The following is a 20,861-nucleotide window of genomic DNA, read 5'->3' as shown; positions in this document are numbered from 1 at the left end:
TGGTGGCACGTGCCTGTAATCCCAGCTACTCTAGAGGCTGAGGCAGGAGAATCACTTGAATCTGGGAGGTGGAGGTTGCAGTGAGCTGAAATCACACCAGTGCACTCTAGCCTGGGTGACAAAGCGAGACTCTGTCTCTAAATAAATAAATAAAATAATAATTAAAAGCACTTACTGAGCACCTAATCTGTGCTGGACTCTGTAAAAACACAGACTTGTCCATAAATTGCTCAAAGTATAGTGTTCCATAATTATATTTGTGTTACTACCTTCTGAGGCCTTCACCCAGTTATTTCTCCTAAATGGGCTGTTCTGTTCTACCTATATTCCTTCCTTCCCCATATACCAAAATCCAACCCGTTCATGAAGCATACACAAAACGATTTTGATAGAGATTGTTCCCATTCATTTGGACCCCTAGAGCATAAGATTTCAAATTTGTGTGCACTTGATTGTTGGTATACAGATTCCTAGGCCCCTCCTCAGAGATTCTCATTCTGTAGGTCCGACTTCACCTAGCCTAAGAATGTGCATTTAAATATATCTGTCAGATTCCTAGGTCCATGCTGTTTCTATCCATCCTTTCACACCATCGGTTTCATCATTTTCTGCTCTCACTGAATTGACTGCTGAGTACTGTGGTATCACACAGACACGGTCTCGATCTCAACTTTATTCATCCCGGTGATGTTAGCTCTTTAGTTACCAGCCACCTCTTGGTCCTGAACACATTCTTGACATGATAAAGAATAAAAGTTACCTATGCTGTAGGGTCTAGATTTTTTTTGTCATAATATTACTAGTCACATTATTAGACTAAGTCTTTCTATTGGATGGAACGGCACATGGACACGGAGGCACATTTACTGGACTGAGCGGTCCAAACACTGCTGACTTGTGAAGTATGCTTGCACTGGAAGAGACAAAGGAATCTCTTTTTGTACTACAGATTTCGTGAAGCAGGGGCTGTCTTTTATATTTAAATTGATAGTGCTTACACACTGCCTCTAATTGAGCGGTACTGAGCACGTGCTGAATGAATGAACAATGAGTGTATCTAATCAAAAAACGACTGAGGCAATGTATTTGCATGTCTCCTTGAGAACAATTTTAAATAATATGTATTCAATGCAGAGAGCACATTTCTTTCCTTCAAAAGGAGAACAAATGTGAAGTATTAATTCCAAAGTTTACACTAAGGACTTAAGACTGTTATAGACATATGTTCTGTCTTACAGGCACCAAGTACTGATGAGATAAGTGTTACGAAATGTATTAAAATAGGGTGTTTCTGCTTACTTTTAAAATTGTAAACAGAAAATGATACTTTTAAAATGGTAAACAGAAAATGATTTCTGAGATAGTAAACCTAATTTACAAAAGGAATGTGGTAGCATTTTAGTAGCAGTGGCAGGACTTTAAAGGGTTTGATGTCATAACCCTGCTATTTTTTAACAGAGAAACATGGCTTCCAGAACATAGTGAAGCCAGTGTGGTTGCTTTGTATTTATGAGTTTGATGCAGACTTCAAGCAGTAAATCTCAAAATGACTTGTGATGTATGCCTTTTTTTTTAGGAGTCTGAACACAGAAAAGGCCAAAGGAAAGAGGGCATTCTCTTCCTTACAAAGGAATAACAATTCCCCGGTCTCCGAAGATTGAGATGTGAAATAGCCCACATGTACCATTTCGACTGTGTTACCCCAGAGGAAAGCACAGCCAAATGAGTATTTTTTTGACATCCCAAAGCACACTCTTCAGCATAAATGAACCACTGACATTAGAACAGTCATCAAATCTGCATTTCCAAAAGTCAAGGAAGCTACAGATCCAAGAGAATGTCTTCCCTGTAACAATTTCAGGAAAGCTTCTAGAATGGGAGCGGAAAGGATCTAGGTATTGGCTTCCTCTTTGTCCCAGCGTGCCTTGGAGAACACTCTGCATAGACCTTCCAGAGACAAAATAGAACATCAGTTGTTCAGAACTGAATTTTCAGGAAAATTGAAAATAGCCTAATTTTACTTTTGCCTATGGACATACTCTGTTTCCTTCTTTCAAGGCATGAGTTAATTTTTTTTTTTTTTTTTTTTGAGGAGGGAGAGAGATGGAGAGAAGGGGAGAGAGAAAGAGAGGTGGAGGGAGGGGAGAGAGATGGGGAGAGGGAGACAGAGGAGGCAGGGAGGGAGAGAGAGACAGAGGAAGAGAGGCAGAGAGGGAGAGAGGCAGAGAGGGAGAGAGGCAGAGAGGCAGAGAGGGAAAGAGACAGGCAGAGAAGGAGAGAGGCAGAGAGGGAGAGAGGGAGAGATGGAGAGAGACAGAGGAGGCAGAGAGGGAGAGAGACAGCATGAGTTAATTTTTAATCTAACTCCTCAGTGTAATGGTCAATAAGCTCTTTGACCCTGCCAAAGAATAAAAGGCTCCTCCACATTGTCATGTCTGTTAAACTCCAAGATCTCATTAACCAAATTCTGCTTAGTCACGTGGAAAATTCAACAGATTTAAATCTTTAAAGTATTGGAAATAAAACCAAATAGTAAATACTCACATATGATATCAAAATTTTTGTGTAAAGCTACTGTTGTTCTGATTAATGTTTGAATACTACACTCGTTCTACTAAAAAGAAAAAAAAAAAGTGATGGCCTTACTTCTCTTGCAAATTACTATATTACTACTATAAGGGAGCACGGTACCAGCCACGTGCTCAGTACTGCTCATTTACAGGCAGTGAGCCCTCAAGTCACTCAGGCCAGTCCGTGTTCTTCCATGTCTGTGTACCATTTTATCCAAAAGAAAGATCTGTTCCCCTTAAATTATATTAGTCAGTGGACTAACTTTGATAAGTACATATGGATGTTGTTCACAATCACCTCCATTTCAAATTAATACTTTCCTTTGCATGCTCCATTTTCTGTATATATGAAATGAAACTTAAGACTTTATATATTTAATATGTTTAAGTGTATATATGCAATATATGTATATATCCATATCTATCCATCCATCCCTGTAATTTATGGAAAAGAAATTACATGGGGAAGTCACTCTGATTTTTCCATTTTCATCTATAATAATGGGGAAAAGTACTACTGCCTTTCTCAAAGGCTAAGGCTATATGGAATAGCAGAAGAGGTGGTTATTTGGAATGAGAAGATTTACAGCTGGTTTTGCTACCTCTAGTATGTGACCTTGAGCAAATCATTTATCTTCTCTGAAACTGTAAAGTAGGTATACTGCTACAGGACTTGCCTCTCACCAAAGTTTTTTTGTGAGGCTTCAGAAAGAGTTGATGTGGATTAAAATGCATTGAAAAACATTCAACTGATTAATAAATGTAAAATAATATTATACAGTACTTGAAACATATTTAAGTTATGCTAATTAAAGGCCACACATATATGTAAAGTAAAAATAATTATTCAGCATGGTGCGTGCCTGTAGTCCCAGCTACTCGGGAGACTGAGGCAGAAGAATCACTTGAACCCTGGAGGCAGAGGTTGCAGTGAGCCAAGATTGTGCTACTGTACTGCAGCCTGGCGACGGAGCAAGACTCCAGCTCAAAAATAAATAAATAAATAAATAAATAAATAATAAAATTATTCAGCAAATCCATATATCATAGCTTTGTTTATATTACTATTAAGATAATCATTTTTAATTTCAGCAAGAACTTAATGCTATATAGATTTATGTAAGAAGAACATAATCTATAAATTATGTAAAATATAATTATAGAAATACATATGCATTTTAATTTCATTAAAAACTTATGATGAAATATGGATTTCATTATTTTAAAATGACATAACCTGGCCCTTCCCACAAATATGACTATGAAGTGTAAATATGCTGTAGGAATACATATTATCATTTACTAAAAGGTTACACAGGCAGATGTGTATTGATGAAGCACCTATATTACTGAAACATGCCCAAACTGAATTGTGATAATTAAATAATTTTAAATGTATCAAGAGAGATTAATGATTAAATGGTTCCAAGTGCTATGTAAATTACCAAACTGCTAGGTTTAAGTGCTGTGGAAAAAAAAATAAAGCAGTGTAAGAGGATCAGGTGTGGTACGTATCCAACTGTGTGTGTGGATATGGTGTGTGATATATGGTAAGGCAGGTTCCAGTTTTAGTAGAGTGGTTAGGGTAGGTCTAATCATGAAAGTATTAAGCAGACAGACATAAAGGTCTCTGGGGGAAAGATGTACACAGCCAAAGGACAGCTAATGTAAAGGTGCTGAGGCCCCATTTGATTCTAACAAAACAATCTTGTGAGAGAGATAATATACCATTTAGCAGGTGAGTAAACAATGTCTCAAGGCAACTTAAGCAAGGGAATGGAGCTAGTAAATAATAAAGCTAGGGCTAGAACCCAGGTTTCTTGACTCTTGGTCCAGTGCCTTTCTTTTGTTTTCTCCCTCTGTTCACCAGGCACAGAGGAAGGTGCCCTGTTTCTTAGAAAGCACCATATAAACATCAAGTTTCATTGCTATTGTGGTTGTGGTAGTGATTGTGATTATTAATCAGTTCCATGATATTTCTTTGTTAGTATTTTTTAATTTATGCATCATAGTTGTACATATTTCCAGGGTACATGTGACATTTTGGTCCATGTATAAAATGTACTAATCAAGTTAGGGTAACTGGAATATCTATCACTTCAAACATTTATCTTTTCTTATGTTAGAAATATTACAATTCTCATCTAGCTATTTTGAAACATACAACAAATTGTCATATAATTTCTCTACTGTGCTACAGACTACTAGAATCTATTCCTTCTGATATTTCCTGAAAGGAAAATAAAACTCAAAGAATGATTTCATCTTCCCTTCTCATAGCTTATTTTTCTCCTTTATATGTGCTTCTTTTCTTGAATGGATCATTTTACTATCAGACTATCGTGAAAGTAATTATACTTCTCTGGATATTTGACAAAGGAAAAGTATTAAGGGTAGGAATAACCTATAAAATAGAAACCATTTCTGACAACATGAAAAAGGGCTGAGGAAAGAATGGAGAGAATGTGGAGCCCAGTGATTCAGCGAGAGATATGCATTTTCCAAGAGACAGGAAGTAAGAAAGTTAAAACAAAGAGTCTACAAAAGAAGAAATCTGTAGAAAAGGCAAAAATGGTGGAAAGGGGGCTCAAGGGGTGGAGGAAAGAGATTTTGAAATATTTTCAAGTAAAAATATGAGAATATTAGACAACAAACAATATAAAAGAAAAAAGAGAATAAGAATCAGATTTCAGACACAGTAGACTGAAGAGCTGGTGGAATTACTAACAGCAAAAGGGAACAGAGAAGAGAGTCTGAAAGACGAGTAGCTTTCTTTTTGTAATGCTGGGTTTAAGGTGGCAGTGAGGTTCTCACTAGTGGAAAGAGTGTTAAGAGCTTTAAGAGGTAAACTTGGAAGTTGTGTACAATCTAGAGCTGTTTGTCCAATACGGTAGCCTCTAACCACAGGTGAACATTGAGCAACTGAAATATGGCTAGCCTGAACTGAGATGTGCTCTAAGCATAAAATACACATTAGATTTTGAAAATTTTCTATGAAAAAAAAAAAAGTAAAAATATTGTTCTGCATTGATTACATGTTGAAATATTTGCATGGATTGGGTTAAATAACATGATTAAAACTAATTTCACTTGTCTCTGTACTTTTTAAATGTGATTAGTAGAAAATTGAAAATTACATATGCAGTTTATGTTCTGTTTCTATTGGACAGCAATATTAGTTACATATTAACATCACAAAAGGGACAGAGATATCATTCAGAAGTGTCTCAATTAAACACAGACATGGGAGAAAAAAGAACACACATCATTATAATAGTTAATATTTACTAAGCACCCTAAGCACTATGCTAGACACATAAAGAGCACCATCTTATTTGTTCCTCCCAAAAACCTTATTAAATATTATCATCTTTTACAGGATAAAATACTGAGGCCCAAGGTCATATAGTTAAATGCAGGTGTCAGGATTCAAGTCCATTAATGACGCCAGATCTAAACTGTCACATAAATTTCAGAACAAGTTATGCTCTCCAATTATTAAATGGTTAGATTTTAAATGTCATATTTAAATTAACTATTTATTAGAATGGTTCATTGTCAAAGTCAGTTATGTCCCAATTCAATTAAGAAGAAAAGCTACAAATCTGTAACTTTAGAATTATGACGAGCTACTGATGCTGGCATATTTTCACCACACTGGGCCATTAAAGAAGTTTCTGGTGCAACTTCTTTCCATTTATCAGTGTCTACTCCCAGAAATGCAAACCTGTCAAGTTAGATGGTACATATCCAACTGTCCAACTGAGATGATCATCCACCTAACCCTGAATAGCAGGGCCCTGTTTTCTGAACATAACTAGATACATAATATCTACTTGACACATTTTCAACATTCTCTTTCAGACCACGAAGGCACCTGAATCTCCCAAACTGACTAAAACGTTTTGAAGGAAGCTAGATTAAATGGAACCCTTGTTGAAGAACCAAAAATTAGGCTTACCCAACTGGATACTTTAAAAGTGGATTTTGTACTCCTTGAAAATGCTATACGTTTGATCCCAGCACTTTGGGAGGCCGAGACGGGTGGATCACGAGGTCAGGAGATCGAGACCATCCTGGCTAAAATGGTGAAACCCCGCCTCTACTAAAAAATACAAAAAACTAGCCGGGAGAGGTGGCAGGCGCCTGTAGTCCCAGTTACACGGGAGGCTGAGGCAGGAGAATGGCGTGAACCCAGGAGGCAGAGCTTGCAGTGAGCTGAGATCCGGCCACTGCACTCCAGCCTGGGCGACAGAGCAAGACTCCGTCTCCAAAAAAAAAAAAAAAAAAAAAGAGAAAAAAGCTGGATACTTTGGAATCCTAGGAATCCTAACAGTAAACTCTCCTACAAATATAAACTGAAGTCAACAAGGTATCTTTCATTTATCTTTGGTTGGTTCATTGGTTTTAATTTCAAAGACAAACTTATCTTTCTTTCCTTTGTACCTTTAATTTCTACTACCTACCTGGGAAAGATGGTAACCACAGAAGTGCTGAACTTGTATAGTCATAGCTATAATTACATAATTTTCAAAAACTTACTCATGTAAATGTTATTAAACAATTTATTTCCAATTAATATCTCCAGACTAATTTTTTAAAAACCACTGCCATAAATCCACATTATAGAAATAGAAAAACAAAAGGAAATTTGAAAGAAAAATATTTATTTTGGAATAATAAGACTAACTGGCAGAGATATCTTACAAGACAGTTCACATTGGACATGTATTCAAAAGGGTGACTTTCTGAAGTGACCCACTAATTTCCTTCTCAATTCAACCCCCTAACTTTACTACTCCCTGCCCATTTTTTTTTTTTTTTAAGTAATATGATTTCCGCCCGGCACAGTGGCTCACGCCTTGTAATTCCAGCACTTTGGGAAACCGAGGTGGGTGTTGATCACTTGAGGTCAGGAGTTCAAGACCAGCCTGGACAACATGGTGAAACTCTGTCTCTACCAAAAATACACAGATTGGTCTGGTGTGGTGACCTGCGCCTGTAATCCCAGCTACTCAGGAGGCTGAGGCACAAGAATCACTTGAGCCCAGGAGGTGGTGGTTGCAGTGAGCCGAGATTGCACCACTGCACACCAGCCTGGGCGACAGAGTGAGACCCTGCCACAAAACAAGAAAGAAAAAAAAGTAATACAATTTGGATTTGGGTATTAAAAAAAAAATTCCTCTGAAGACCCAAAGTTTCTGAGAAATACTTACCTAAACAGGAAGCATCACACTTGGGCAGGATAAAGCTTTCAAGAGCTTGCCCTTGATTTTAGCCCTTTTGGGTTAACGTTCCCATGACTTTTCTATTCAGCTAAAGAGATTTCCTTGGACTTGTTCCCTTACTCACTACAATTCCTACCTACACTTTAGGACAAAGCTTCAAAGGCCCAAAGGAAAGAGCCAGTTGTCCCTAAAAATTCTTTGTCCACTCTGATGCCAAGGAGCGAAGAGCATGAAGTGACAGACCAGGCACAAGAGACAGCCACCTAGACTCGTCGTTGAAGGCTGCCAAAATCGGGTCTCTCCTGTCGGGGAGTATCTCCCTCCTCCCAAACTTCACTTGAGACTGTCATCATTACAAATGTCAACTGTATAATCTTTGCAGTTGCTCCCCACTTGTGCATTAGCATAAAGCAGCTGCTTTATTGGGTTAATTCAAAAGAGTTACCAAGTACCTACTGTGCGCCTGGCACTGCTGTAGGTACTGAAAATATAACAGTGAACAAAATGACAAAAATCTCTGTCTTCCTGAAACTTATATTCTGGTAGAGGCCACGTTCAAGAAACAAGCTGAAGAAACAAAATATGCAGTACGCTAACTAATACATGCTCAAGAGACGACAAATGAAGCAGGCGAGGGGAATATACACAGTGGTGGGCGGGGTAGGAAAGGTTGGAATTTTAAGATTAAGTGGTCACACATAATCAGGCAGATGGTATGTGCCTAAAAGGGTAGCCAGAGCAAAATCAGATGGAGTGGGGAAGAGAAAGGAAGTGAGCTTATTTTAACAAGCCCTGAAGTGGAGAGAAAACCCTACGGGAAGGGGGAGAGGCAAAGAGTGAATAGGGACCACTGAAGACAAACGCGGATTTCACATTTTGCCTAAACACCAGTCTTTTGAGGATGGCACAACAGATGTTCTCCCTTTGTAACCAAAGAACCAGGCTCTGCTGCTAAAACGTCCATCGGACACGGGTGAACACACACACACACACACACACACACACACACACACACACACACACAGAGCTTACTGCCGAGGAGAAAGAAGCGTTACTAATCCAGAGTGGAGGACTGGCCTGGGAAAACGGGCAGAGAGAGGAGTTGTCGGAAACAACACACCAGAAGCCCCTCCAAGCCCACACACTGATAGAAACCCAGCCCCCTCCCAAGCCAATCTGCAAACGCCGGAGGAACCCACGAGCGCGCAGACACACCCCCGGGGTGCAGGCGCGGTGCAGGGAGGAGAGGGGCAGGAGCTTGACCGTTAGGGCCCAAACCCCAGAACTCCCGAGGCAGGGTGGGTGCCGCGCGCGGGAAACGCCGCTCTCCGCTCCAGGCGCCGGCGGGCGGCGGCGAGAGCAGGTTCAGGGGGCCGGAGGGTGGGCTGCGCGCGGGAATGGCCGCCGCGAAGGAGTAGCGGCTTCTTCGGACATCCCGGGCACCCGGCCCCGTGCATGCAACAGGGGGCTGGGCGCGAGCGGGCGCCTCGAGGTGCCGGGGCGGGACCGGGGAGCGGGGACCGAGGCAAAGTTCCCGAGACCCGCGGGCCTCGGGCCGACCCGCGCGCCCCCGGCCCAAACGCTCAGCGCCCGCTCCCCAGGCCCGCGCGGACCCGGCCCCTCCGAGGGCAGCGGGTTCCAGCGGCGAACCCGCAGCGCCCGCGCCGCCGCCCGCTTGGCCCTTTCCCGCCCGGTGCGTGGGTCAAGGAGAGAAAGAAAGAGCGGCGGCGGCGGCGGTAGCGGCGCGCGGCCCCACTCACCATGATCCGCAGCGGCTGCGGCGCGGCGACCCGGGCGGGCGGCGATGCGCTGTCCAGGGTAGCCGGGTCCCTCTGCCCGGCGCTATCTCGGCGCCCGCGCCGGTTACCCCCACTCACACCCACGCCCGGCGCGCGCACGCCCGCCTGCGCCTCCCCGCCCCCTCGGGCTCGCGCCGCCGCCGCGCGGCGCTCCGAGCCTCGGGGCCGTTTCGTCCCCGCCCCCTCTCCCACAGGGGCCTCGCCTGCCGCCGCGCCACGAGGGCGCGCGGGGGAGGGGCGCAGGGCAAGGGAGGCGGCGCCCCCCTCCCGTGCGGCCTCGCGCGCCCCGTCCTGGGAGACCGATCTCGCCCTCGCGTTGGCGGCGTCCCCTGCCGGCCGGGCGGCGATTTGCAGGCCCAGCCGGCGCCGGTTTCACGCGGCGGCTCAACGTTCGCGGAGCCCCACGAGTACCCACCCGCTGGTCAGATCGGCGGCCGCTGCCGCGGGGAGAAGCAGTAGCGTGTAGGGCGGGCACGCTGGTCCTGCTGCCAGTTGGGCTTCGGTGGGTTTGAAGCACACATTAGGGGGGAATGGCTCTGTTCGTGCAGGTTTGCGGAGTCAGGGTTCCTTAGGTTTAGGGGGTGGGGTGGGTTTCTCTGGGGGTGCGGTGGGAAGCGGATCAGTTCGGATAACGGCCCTGAGCAGGAGGCTCTGTCCCCCTCCCGGCCTGACGCGGGGCTTCCAGCAGACACCGCCGATGGTGAGCGCACCCTCTTCACTGTGAACAGAACGGTGGCCTCCTAGAGCCTGCGCTTCTAGTTACTTTAGTTTTGTGTGTGGCCCGAGGGAAAGACGTCGGAAAAATTGGACTTGCCTGAGTATTACATGAACTTTCCTCCATTTCACCCTTAAGCATGGGAAGTTGGCGGGCGTGGTGGCTCCCTCCTGTAATACCAGCATTTTGGGAGGCTGAGGCAGGCGTATCACATGAGGTCGGGAGTTCGGGACCAGCCTGGGAAACATGGCGACACCTCACCTCTTAAATAAAAAATACAAAAATTAACTGGGTGTGGTGGCCCACGCCTGTGATCCTAGCCACTCGGGAGGCTGAGGTGGAGGATCGCTTGAGCCCACGAGGTCGAGGCTGCAGTGAGCCGAGATCGTGCCACTGCATTCCAGCCTGGGCGACAGAATGGCACCCTGTCTCAAAAAAAAAAAAAAAAAGAACTTGTGAGGCTCATGTGGTATACATGTTTATTGGGGTTGAGAACAGCCCGTGTGGCTGTGCACGGAGGTACCTGTACCATACACTTAGCATCCCACACCTGGGACGGGCGCCCTTGCAGAGTTTTGTGCAGTAGCAGAGTGAGTACCAGGGCTAAATCTTAACCGTCCTACAATCACCTAATATGTAGTTTCCTAATAGAGAGTTTTTCTTCCTAATATAGAATTTCCGTAGCTGAAGTGGTAAAATTAGGCACATACTTGTTTATAAAAGGCGGATGATTTTATGACCATAAACAGGTAGGTTAACCTAGTCTGATAAAAATCTCAGGAGTCAGCTCTACCACATACTGGGTGTGTGGCATTGGGTTGGTTACCTAAACTCTCTGTGCTCCAGTTTCCTGATCTACAAATTTGGGATAAAATAGCACTTAACATTATATGTAGCTGTTAGGGTTAAATTAATATGGGTAAAACTCTAGAAAAATATCTGGTACAAAAAGTACTAGTTATTGATTTGTTATCAATTTGATGCATTTGAAAATCAGAAAGTGACATTCTATTGAATGCTGGCAAATTTTTATAAAAAGTGTGGCCCAAATCAAAGATACGATTTGATTTCAGCTTCACTTACTTTGTTCACTCAGCAAAGATTTCAGTGCCTACTATGTGCTAGGCATTTTGGTAACAGCTAGGTTTACAGTGATGAAGAAAAACACAGTCCCTGCTGTTAGGAGGTTTTAGAACCTGTGATGATCTATATTATGGATATTGAGAGACTTGAAGGAAATTCACACAAATAGTCTCCAAATATTGTTTTTCCTTGGAATGATTTTCTTCTTTCTGTTTTACGTGTTCTTTCTTCTATTTTACACATGTTATGTTTAAAAGCTATAAAAGTAGCTTCCACGTCTTGTGGATATTGAATGATTAAAAACTCTGGACCTAAATTTCACTGTATCACTAATCTGATGCAGTAGAATGTGAATTCTTAATCTAGATAGATAGTGATTTTTAGACATTATTGTGTATAAGTAGCACCAGAGGGTTTAATACAATACAGGGATGGCTGAGATCCATCAAGACCTCAGGTGCAGACCAAGAATATGAATTTTGTTTTGTTTTGTTTTGCTTTGGGTTTAATATTTGCTATCAGTTTCACATTGCGGGAGTATCTACTTCATTCTAGAGGCATCTCTGACCCTGCATAAAGTATAATGGGTCTATATGGGTCTTGAAGTGGTGAAACCTCCATTTCCAAGGAATATGAATTTTGAACAAGCACCACAAATGATACTAGTGCAGCCAGGCAGTCCATGGATGATATTTTGAGAAACTAATTCCATTATCCATTCAGGGAAAGCTTTAGTCTAGTTTTCTAACAACAAGAAGGGGAAAAATTTTTTTAAGTGACAACGGACATCCAAGAACCCTGCTGCTGTTGCTTGCAAAAATTGTATCATTGATGTAATCTAAACCTTGCAAAGCACACCAGGTAAACATGGGGAAGGAATTCTTAAACTTTGAATTATCCCTATACTTCCACATTACCATTTAGCCTGATAATCATTATTTTACCTTTATTCTCTAAAAACACGTCAACCCATAAGGCCAGAAAGAGATCTAAAAAGTCATCTATATCTTATCTGTTTCTTAAAATATTATTTTATGGCTTTCCTTATCACTACAACAAAGGAACAAATGAGACAGCAAATGCCAGAGGGTCTTTTTCCCCACCAATATTTTATTAAATAGAAAAAGGAAGTGGTGGCCAGGCGTGGTGGCTCACACCTGTAATCCCAGCACTTTGGGAGGCCGAGGCAGGTGGATCACAAGGTCAGGAGTTTGAGACCAGCCTGGCCAACATGGTGAAACCCCATCTCTACTAAAAATACAAAAATTAGCTGGGCGTGGTGGCGGGCACCTGTGATCCCAGCTACTCGGGAGGCTGAGGCAAGAGAATTGTTTGAACCCAGGAGGGGAGGTTGCAGTGAGCCAAAATAGTTCCATTGCACTCCAGCCTGGGTGACAGGGCAAGACTCCGTCTCAAAAATAAATAAATTAATTAATTTTTTAAAAAGGAAGTGATTCTACCCGTATAAACACAGGACTGGAAACGTACCTTAACCAGATATAACTGGGAAAGGGTCTTAACTGGGTATAACATAAATTCCCATTTATTTATCAATGAAAAATTTAACATGCCATCACTTATATGATTTTATAATATTTACTTTCATTGTTCTCTTGTATGGATTATACAAAAGGTGGAATCTGTTTCTTAGCTGTATGGCAAGCCCATATTGAGCAAGTGTACAATAACGTAGACTAATTGTGTGTTAGGTACTTACATGGATGTGGTACTATATAAAGTGATGATTAGCATAATCTAAGAATCTTAAACCTAAAAATAGAGATCTGACTGATACTCTTTCTCTCCCTCTGTCACATATCTTAGATTTTACACGTGAAGAAAGGATGTCTCAGAGGAGTTAGAGAAGAGCAATTAATAGACAGTGCTAAAGCCTGGATCTCCTGAATCCTGGGTGAGTATTCTCATTGTCTCTACTGCTTCTCAAATGCTAGCCTGCCAGCCCTCATCAAAATTATGAAGTAGGCAAGCTTTGTTTTGGGGGGAGTTTAATCTCCTTTTAGTGTGGTTCTCTTCTGAAGCATCCCTTCTTTTGATATACCTAGCATCTTCGTGTTTTATCTTGAGAAAAATACTCACTCACAATGTATTTTGACTTTAAATCAATCTACTACGTTTCTTCAAAGTATTTGTACTTTTAGGGTAGTAGTAGAAACAGACTACGGAAATCATGTCCTTTCCTTGGCCATGTGCTCTGCTTTGTGTAAAGAAAGCTCTGCACCTATATGAGTTTAGAAATGAAAAATAATAAGATAAAGAGTAAAGAGTAAGCCCAAGTGAAGGCACATTGACGAAACTGAGTTCCCTCCATCAAATTTAGTGCAGCTTTCACTCGATATGTTAGAACTAAGGATTTATGCCAAAGAAATATATGTGTATATTGGTCATTTGATTGGATGTAGTAACAAGGAGACAATCATAACCTTGTATCAATCCAGATTTAAAATAAAGTTTATGTTAATTCATTTGAAAATATTATGCTGAGTACTATGTTCTAGTATAATGTTCTAGAGCAGAGGTTGGCAAACTACAGCTGCAGGACAAATCCAGTCAGTTGCCTGCTTTTGTAAATAAAGTTTGTATTAGAATACCGCCATGCCCATACATTTACGTATTGTCTGTGGGTGCTCTCATGTTAGGACAGCAGAGTTGTGACACAACTGTATGGTCTGCAAGTCCCCAGATATCTACTATTTGACCCTTTACAAAAAAAAAAAAGTGCCAATTTCTGTAGGACTTGGATGATATTAATATGACCTGCAACAATATAGATAACTTCCCATGTTTTATGAAGCTTGTATTTCAACGAGAGGAAGAAGACAATAAAAAAGTCTAGATAGAGAAGTATCATGAAGAAACAGTATGATGATAGAGTGACTTGAGGGTAGCACTTTATTTTTCTAAGTTTTTGCTTTTTAAATTTTTTATGTATTTTAATTTTTATGTATTTAATGCATACAAGTGCAGATTTCTTTTTTAATTATTATTATTTTTATTTTACTTTAAGTTCTGGGATACATGTGCAGAATGTGCAGGTTTGTTAATAGGCATACATGTGCCATGGTGATTTGCTGCCCCTTCAACCCGTCGTCTAGGTTTTAAGCCCTGCATGCATTAGGTATTTGTTCTAATGTTCTCCCTCCCATCACCCCCCAACCCCAACAAATTTCGGTGTGTGATTTCTTATATGCATATTTGCATATTGGTGAAGTCTGGGCTTTTAGTGTACCCATCACTAACTAGTGAGTATACTACCCAATAGGTAATTTTTCAACCCTCCTACCCCTTCTACCCTCCTACTCTCCCACCCTCTGACCTGTTAAAGTCTCCAGTGCCATCCGCATTGCTGCAAATCACATGGTTTCGTTCTCTATGACTGACTGGTATTCCAGGGTGTGTGTATGTATGTGTGTGTATGTGTATACATTTTCTTAATCTAGTCCTCCATTGATGGACACTTAGGTTGAATCCCATATCTTTGCTATTGTGAATAGTGCTGTGATGAACATACAAGTGCAGGTATCTTTTTGATATAATTATTTCTTTCCCTTTGGGTATATACCCAGTAGTGGGATCGAGGGATCAAATAGTAGTTCTATTTTTAGTCCTTTGAGAAATCTCCATACTGTTTTCCATGAAGGCTATACTAATTTACATTCCCACCAACAATGTATAAGCATTTCCTTTTCTCTACATCTTTGCCAATCTGTTGTTTTTTGACTTTTTAGTAATGGCCATTCTGACTGGTGTAAGATGATATCTCATTGTGGTTTTAAAATGCATTTCTGTGATGATTAGTGATGTTGGGCATTTTTTCATGTTTGGTGGCCACTCATATGTCTTCCTTTGAGAAATGTTGGCCGGGCGCGGTGGCTCATGCCTGTGATCCCAGTACTTTGGGAGGCCGAGGCAGGCGGATCACGAGGTCAGGAGTTCGAGACCAGTCTGGCCAACATGGTGAAACCCTGTCTCTACTGAAAATACAAAAAATTAGCCGGGTGTGGTGGTGTGCGCCTGTAATCCCAGCTACTTGGGAGGCTGAGGCAAGAAAATCGCATGAAACTGGGAGGCAGAGGTTGCAGTGAGCCAAGATCACACCATTGCACTCCAGCCCGGGTGACAGTGTGAGACTCTATCTCAAAAAAAAGAATAAAGTCTGTTCATATTTTCTGTCCATTTTAAAATGGGATTATTTGTGTGTTTTTTGAGCTATTTGAGTTCCTTATAGATTCTATATATTTGCCCTTCTTCAGATGCATAGTTTGCAAATATTTTTTCCTATTCTGTAGGTTGTCTGTTTAATCTGTTGGTTATTTCTTTTGCTGTGCAGAAGCCTCTTACTTTAATTTAGTCCCATTTGTCTATTTTTTGTTTTTGCTGTGTTTGCTTTTGAAGACTTGGTCATAAATTGTTTGCCTAGGCCAGTGTCTTTTAAAAGAGGTTTTTTCCCAGGTTTTCTTGTAGGATTTTTGTAGTTTCAGGTCTTACACTTAGGTCTTTAATCCATCTTGAGTTAATTTTTGTACATGGTGAGAGGTAGGAGTCCAGTTTCATTCTCCGGCATATGGTTATCCAGTTTCTCCTGCACCATTTATTGAAGTAGGTGTCCTTTCCTTGGGAAGAACACTGTAAACAGGATGGTCAGGAAAGATCCCTAAGCACATAATATCTAAATTGAGATACCAGTGATGAAAACAAGCCAGCCATGAAGCCATGAGAAGATGTACGGGAAATCCTTCCTGGAGAAGATAACAAATGGAAACACTTTGAGACAGAAAAATCAGGCTTCTTTGAGGAACAGGAAGGTAGCCAGTGTGTCTGGAAAGTGTGAATCATCAGGGATTGTGGTGAGGATGCAGGTCCATCATCCTCCTGACCAAATCCTATAGATAGAGATCCATGTGTTTGTTGACACCGTGGCCACTGGTCCCTGCTCTGTTGCTATGCCTTTGAGGACCTCAGTCCTAAGGAATCCAGGTCCTGGCAGAACATTTTCATGTGATGTTTACTAGTCAGCTGCATTTATCCTAGATTAAAAAATCTAATGGGGGCCATTACTTTGTACCTTTGTAGCCATTTGACTTTATCGTTCATCCTTTTGTGATGCTCACTTAACTGATCTTATTTATGCATTCTTGCACTTTACCGTTTTGTCTTTCATAGAAGCTATTTTACTTAAATTGTCTTTGTTAATTTCTTTTTAAATTTTTTTAAAATGTATTCATGGCAACTAGCACAGGCATAAAGTGGAATAGTGTACTTCACAAGGAAGGCAGTCCCTCAGCATGGCCTGCCATAGCCATCCCAATCCATACCACAGAGTGGCTGTTCCTTTCCCAGGTGTACCCCTCCAAGATTAACCCCACACAGTAGTTCTCCAGTCTATTTTTGTTGCAAACCTACTCTACAGCAAACTTGAAGCCTAGAATTCAACTGAGGAAGGAGAGAAAATGCTGATAAAAATCTGACCACTTAGGTCTCAAGGAGGGCACACTGCAGGGACTCCCCCTTTCCGTTCCCCATTGTAAGTGTGATTGTGTGAGTGTGCGTGTAGGGGGGTGGCAGTGTGAAGCCACACATCCTCTTCTGCTAGAATGAGAGTAATGTAAATAAGAGAGTAGACGAGCAACCCACAATTAATCGTTTTGAAGGCTATGATTTTTTGGCCTGTAGTTGGGCTGATCTGTAACGAATGATTTTTACAACATTATTGTAAATTTGGTTTTTCTTAAGAGATGAGATCTCCTTTTTTTTTTTTTTTTTTTGAGCTGGAGTCTTGCTGTGTTGCCCAGGCTGGAGTGCAGTGGTGGAATCTCAGCTCACTGCAACCTCTGCCTCCCAGGTTCAAGTGATTCTCCTGCCTCAGCCTCCCAAATAGCTAGGATTACAGGCACATGCTACCATGCCTGGCTAATTTTTGTATTTTAGTAGAGATGGGGTTTCACCATATTGGCCAGGCTGGTCTCAAACTCCCGACCTCAAGGGATCTCCCTGCCTCGGCCTCCCAAAGTGCTGGGATTACAGGCGTGAGCCACCACACTTGGCCAAGATGAGATCTCCTTATGTTGCCCAGGCGGGGTCCCAAGCTCCTGGGCTCAAGGGATCCTCCTGACTCAGCCTCCTGAGGAGCCAGGATTACAAGTTCATGCTACCACAAATTATTTTCATTATTGTAAATTATTGAGGATGTTATTGCGAATGTAGTTGGTGATAAAATTTAGATGGATACACAAAATTTAACAGACTCTTCCCTTGACTTTGCTTCACCTTAGACTGATTGGTCCTGCATTTCCTTTCTATTGTCATCAAGAACAAAAGCCTTCCATATGAAAACCCTATATGCCAACAAATAATCTACTCAAAAATTTTGTCAACTTCACCCTAAAGCAAGGAATTTAAATGTACTAAGAAGTCATCAGGTGGCCGGGCACAGTAGCTCACGCCTGTAATCCCAGCACTTTGGGAGGCTGAGGCAGGTGGATCACCCGAGATCAGGTTTTAAGACCAGCCTGGCCAACATGGTGAAACCTTCTCTACTAAACATACAAAAAAATTAGCTGGGCGTGGTGGTGGGCGCCTGTAATCCCAGCTACTCGGGAGGCTGAGGCACGAGAATTGCTTGAATCTGGGAGGTGGAGGTTGCAGTGAGCTGAGATCGCACCATCGCACTCCAGTCTGGGCGACAAGAGCAAAATTCCATCTCAAAAAAAAAAAAAAAAAAAAGAAGTCATCAGGCTAATAAAAATAGCTAGAAAATAGAGTCTTATTTAAACATAGCTAATGCATTATTATATTTGTCCTAATTGGTATTAAATGAGAATACAAAATAAGAACAGTCTCAATGTAGTTAACATTTTATCTTTCCAGTAAATCAGTCCATTAACCTTGTAGAAGAAATAGAGATGACGAGTCTCAGTGATAGTCAAGAATGCAGGTCTTAATTATGTACCTTGTTACAACCTGAACAAGTTCTTCAGTGTCTGCGAAACAGAGACTAAAGCAGGGTGTCCAATCTTTTGACTTCCCTGGACCACATTGGTCTTGGGCCATACATAAAATATACTAACACTAATGATAGCTGATGAGCTGGAAAAAAAAAAAAATCACAAAATAATCCCATAATGTTTTAGAAAAGTTTACATTCAAAACCATCCTGAGCTGCATGCAGCCCATGGGTCATGGGTTGAACAAGCTTTGACTAAAGGCATCCTATAATTAGTGCAGGAGTCATAGCAGGCAGCCTCAGCTTATAACTTCATCATTCTGTAAGCTCAGATGTGACATTTACAGGTAGCTATTGGGTATCCAATAGAAGCCCAAAATTATGCTAGGTAACTTACAACAGTAGCTCATTTAATCCTCACAATAGTCCTGTGACTAGCCCCGTTGTAGAGGTGAGGGACCTGAGGCTCAGAGACATTCAGTAATGTACACAGTGTCACATGGTTAGGCAGTTGGAAAGTAGGAGAGCCAGGATTCAACCTGAGGCCTGTTGGACTGTTTCCAGGACACCATGCTATTTTGAATAATCCTATCTTTAAGAATCCTTATAGACTTATCAGAGAAATTCACTTTCTTCAGGTCATTTTTTCACTTTTTGAGGGTCAGTCACTTCTATGACATGAGTCCACCATGACTCTAGGAGAGCTTCACAGCATTGGTAGAAGAGTACGGTTGAAGCAAAATGTTATGCTCATTAAGGTTGTCATAGTGGCTTAAAGACAGCCTTCAGTGATCTGTAGGTTAATTTTGCAGTTACGGTGAAAGGGAAATTCTTCTGCATTGTTTGCTGAAGGAGTGAAAATACAAGAGTATGTCACCGGTCTTCCTTCAGCTATTAGTATTAATGTCTAAAAGAGCAGAAAAGGTGTGAGCCTTCCAGTGATTTTATTTATTTTTCTTAATTATAGAACATTTCAAACATATACAAAAGAAGACAGAATAATAATGAATAATGAATCCCAATGCATTCATCATCTATCTTCTGTTTTTTTTTTTTTTTTGAGATGGAGTCTCGCTCAGTCGCCCAGGCTGGAGTGCATTGGCGCGATCTTGGCTCACTGCAAGTTCCGCCTCCCGGGTTCACGCCATTCTCCTGCCTCAGCCTCCCAAGTAGCTGGGACTACAAGGCGCCCGCCACCACACCCGGCTAATTTTTTGTATTTTTGGTAGAGACGGGGTTTCACTGTGTTAGCCAGGATGGTCTCGATCTCCTGACCTCGTGATCCGCCTGCCTCGGTCTCCCAAAGTGCTGGGATTACAGGCCTAAGCCACCGCGCCTGGCCCATCATCTATCTTAAAACACTCATGACCCATCTTGCTTTATCTATATCCTACCTATTTTCCCTCCATCTATTACTTTGAAGCAAACCTCAGATATAATAATTTATCTGTAAATAATTTCATATGTATCTCTAAAGACAAGGATTTTTTAAAAAAACACAATCACAATACCATTATAATACCTTAAAAATCAGATTTCTTATTATCTTTAGAGACAGTAAGTGTAGGCCAGGTGCGGTGGCTCATGCCAGTAATCCCAGCACTTTGGGAGGCTGAGTCGGGTGGATCACCTGAGGTCAGGAGTTCGAGACCAGCCTAACATGGGGAAATCCTGTCTCTACTATAAATACAAAAATTAAACGGGCGTGGTAGCAGGCACCTGTAATCCCGCTACTCAGGAGGCTGAGACAGGAGAATTGCTTGAACCCGGGAGGCAGAGGTTGCAGTGAGCCAAGATGGCACGACTGCACTCCAACCTGGGCGACAGAGCAAGACTCCATCTCAAAACAAAAATAAAATAAAATAAGTATACAACTCTCCAACTAGGTTTATGTCTTTCTTTTTAACATTGCAGTTGCTTGATGTGTCTTTTAAGTCTCCTTTAATATCTACATCTGTTCATCTCTTTTTCTCGTAATTTGTTTGCACCGTAGAATTTCCAATAGTCTGGATTTTGTTGATGGCATCCCTGCAATGGGAATTCCATAGCTTAACAAGTGCTGTGCATTCTGCATGTTTGTAAATCGGTAACTGGCTCTAGAGGTTTGATCAGATTCAGGTAAGAATTTTTTTGGCAAAAATACTTCATACATGTGTGGTGTGCTTTTGTATCAGGAAGCACAAAACATCTGATTATCCACTCTTTCTATGATGTTCAGGCATGCTCAATACTACATCCAGTGATTCATTAGGGGCTGAAAAACTGTGGTATTCTAGCTCTACATTCCTTTTTCATTCATTAGCTAGACTACTTTACAGAAAAATATCCCTCATATACTCTTTGATTACCTAAGGGGTATAGTTTGTGTAGGAAAGACAGGATAAGTGCCAATTATAAAAAAGAAGAGCTGGTTCATTAGACAATCTAAAAATGCAGAGAGCGAGTTCAAAATTTAGATATGAGATAGGCGAAGAATAAACAGCATTTAGAAATACTCGTGCTAAC

The 20,861-nt window shown here is 41.7% G+C and overlaps 1 protein-coding gene across 4 annotated transcripts in view; it reads right to left on the bottom strand.

Annotated features, from left to right (window-relative positions):
* Positions 1-9,636, bottom strand: part of ELOVL2 (ELOVL fatty acid elongase 2) — a 60,681-nt gene extending 51,045 nt beyond the window's left edge. For all 4 annotated transcript variants that reach the window (XM_074038870.1, XM_045390523.2, XM_074038871.1 and 1 more), the window contains exon 1: positions 9,559-9,636. Coding sequence is in view for 2 of the 4 variants with exons in the window: in XM_045390523.2 (XP_045246458.2) it covers positions 9,559-9,561 (3 nt within the window). In the remaining 2 variants the exon portion in view is untranslated. The remainder of the gene's footprint in view (positions 1-9,558) is intronic.
* Between the last annotated feature and the right edge of the window lie 11,225 nt (positions 9,637-20,861).

This window comes from Macaca fascicularis, chromosome 4, assembly GCF_037993035.2.
Source record: "Macaca fascicularis isolate 582-1 chromosome 4, T2T-MFA8v1.1".
Taxonomy (NCBI): Eukaryota; Metazoa; Chordata; class Mammalia; order Primates; family Cercopithecidae; genus Macaca; species Macaca fascicularis.
The sequence above is the reverse complement of the archived record's forward strand: the minus strand, read 5'-3'. Positions and strand labels throughout refer to the sequence as shown.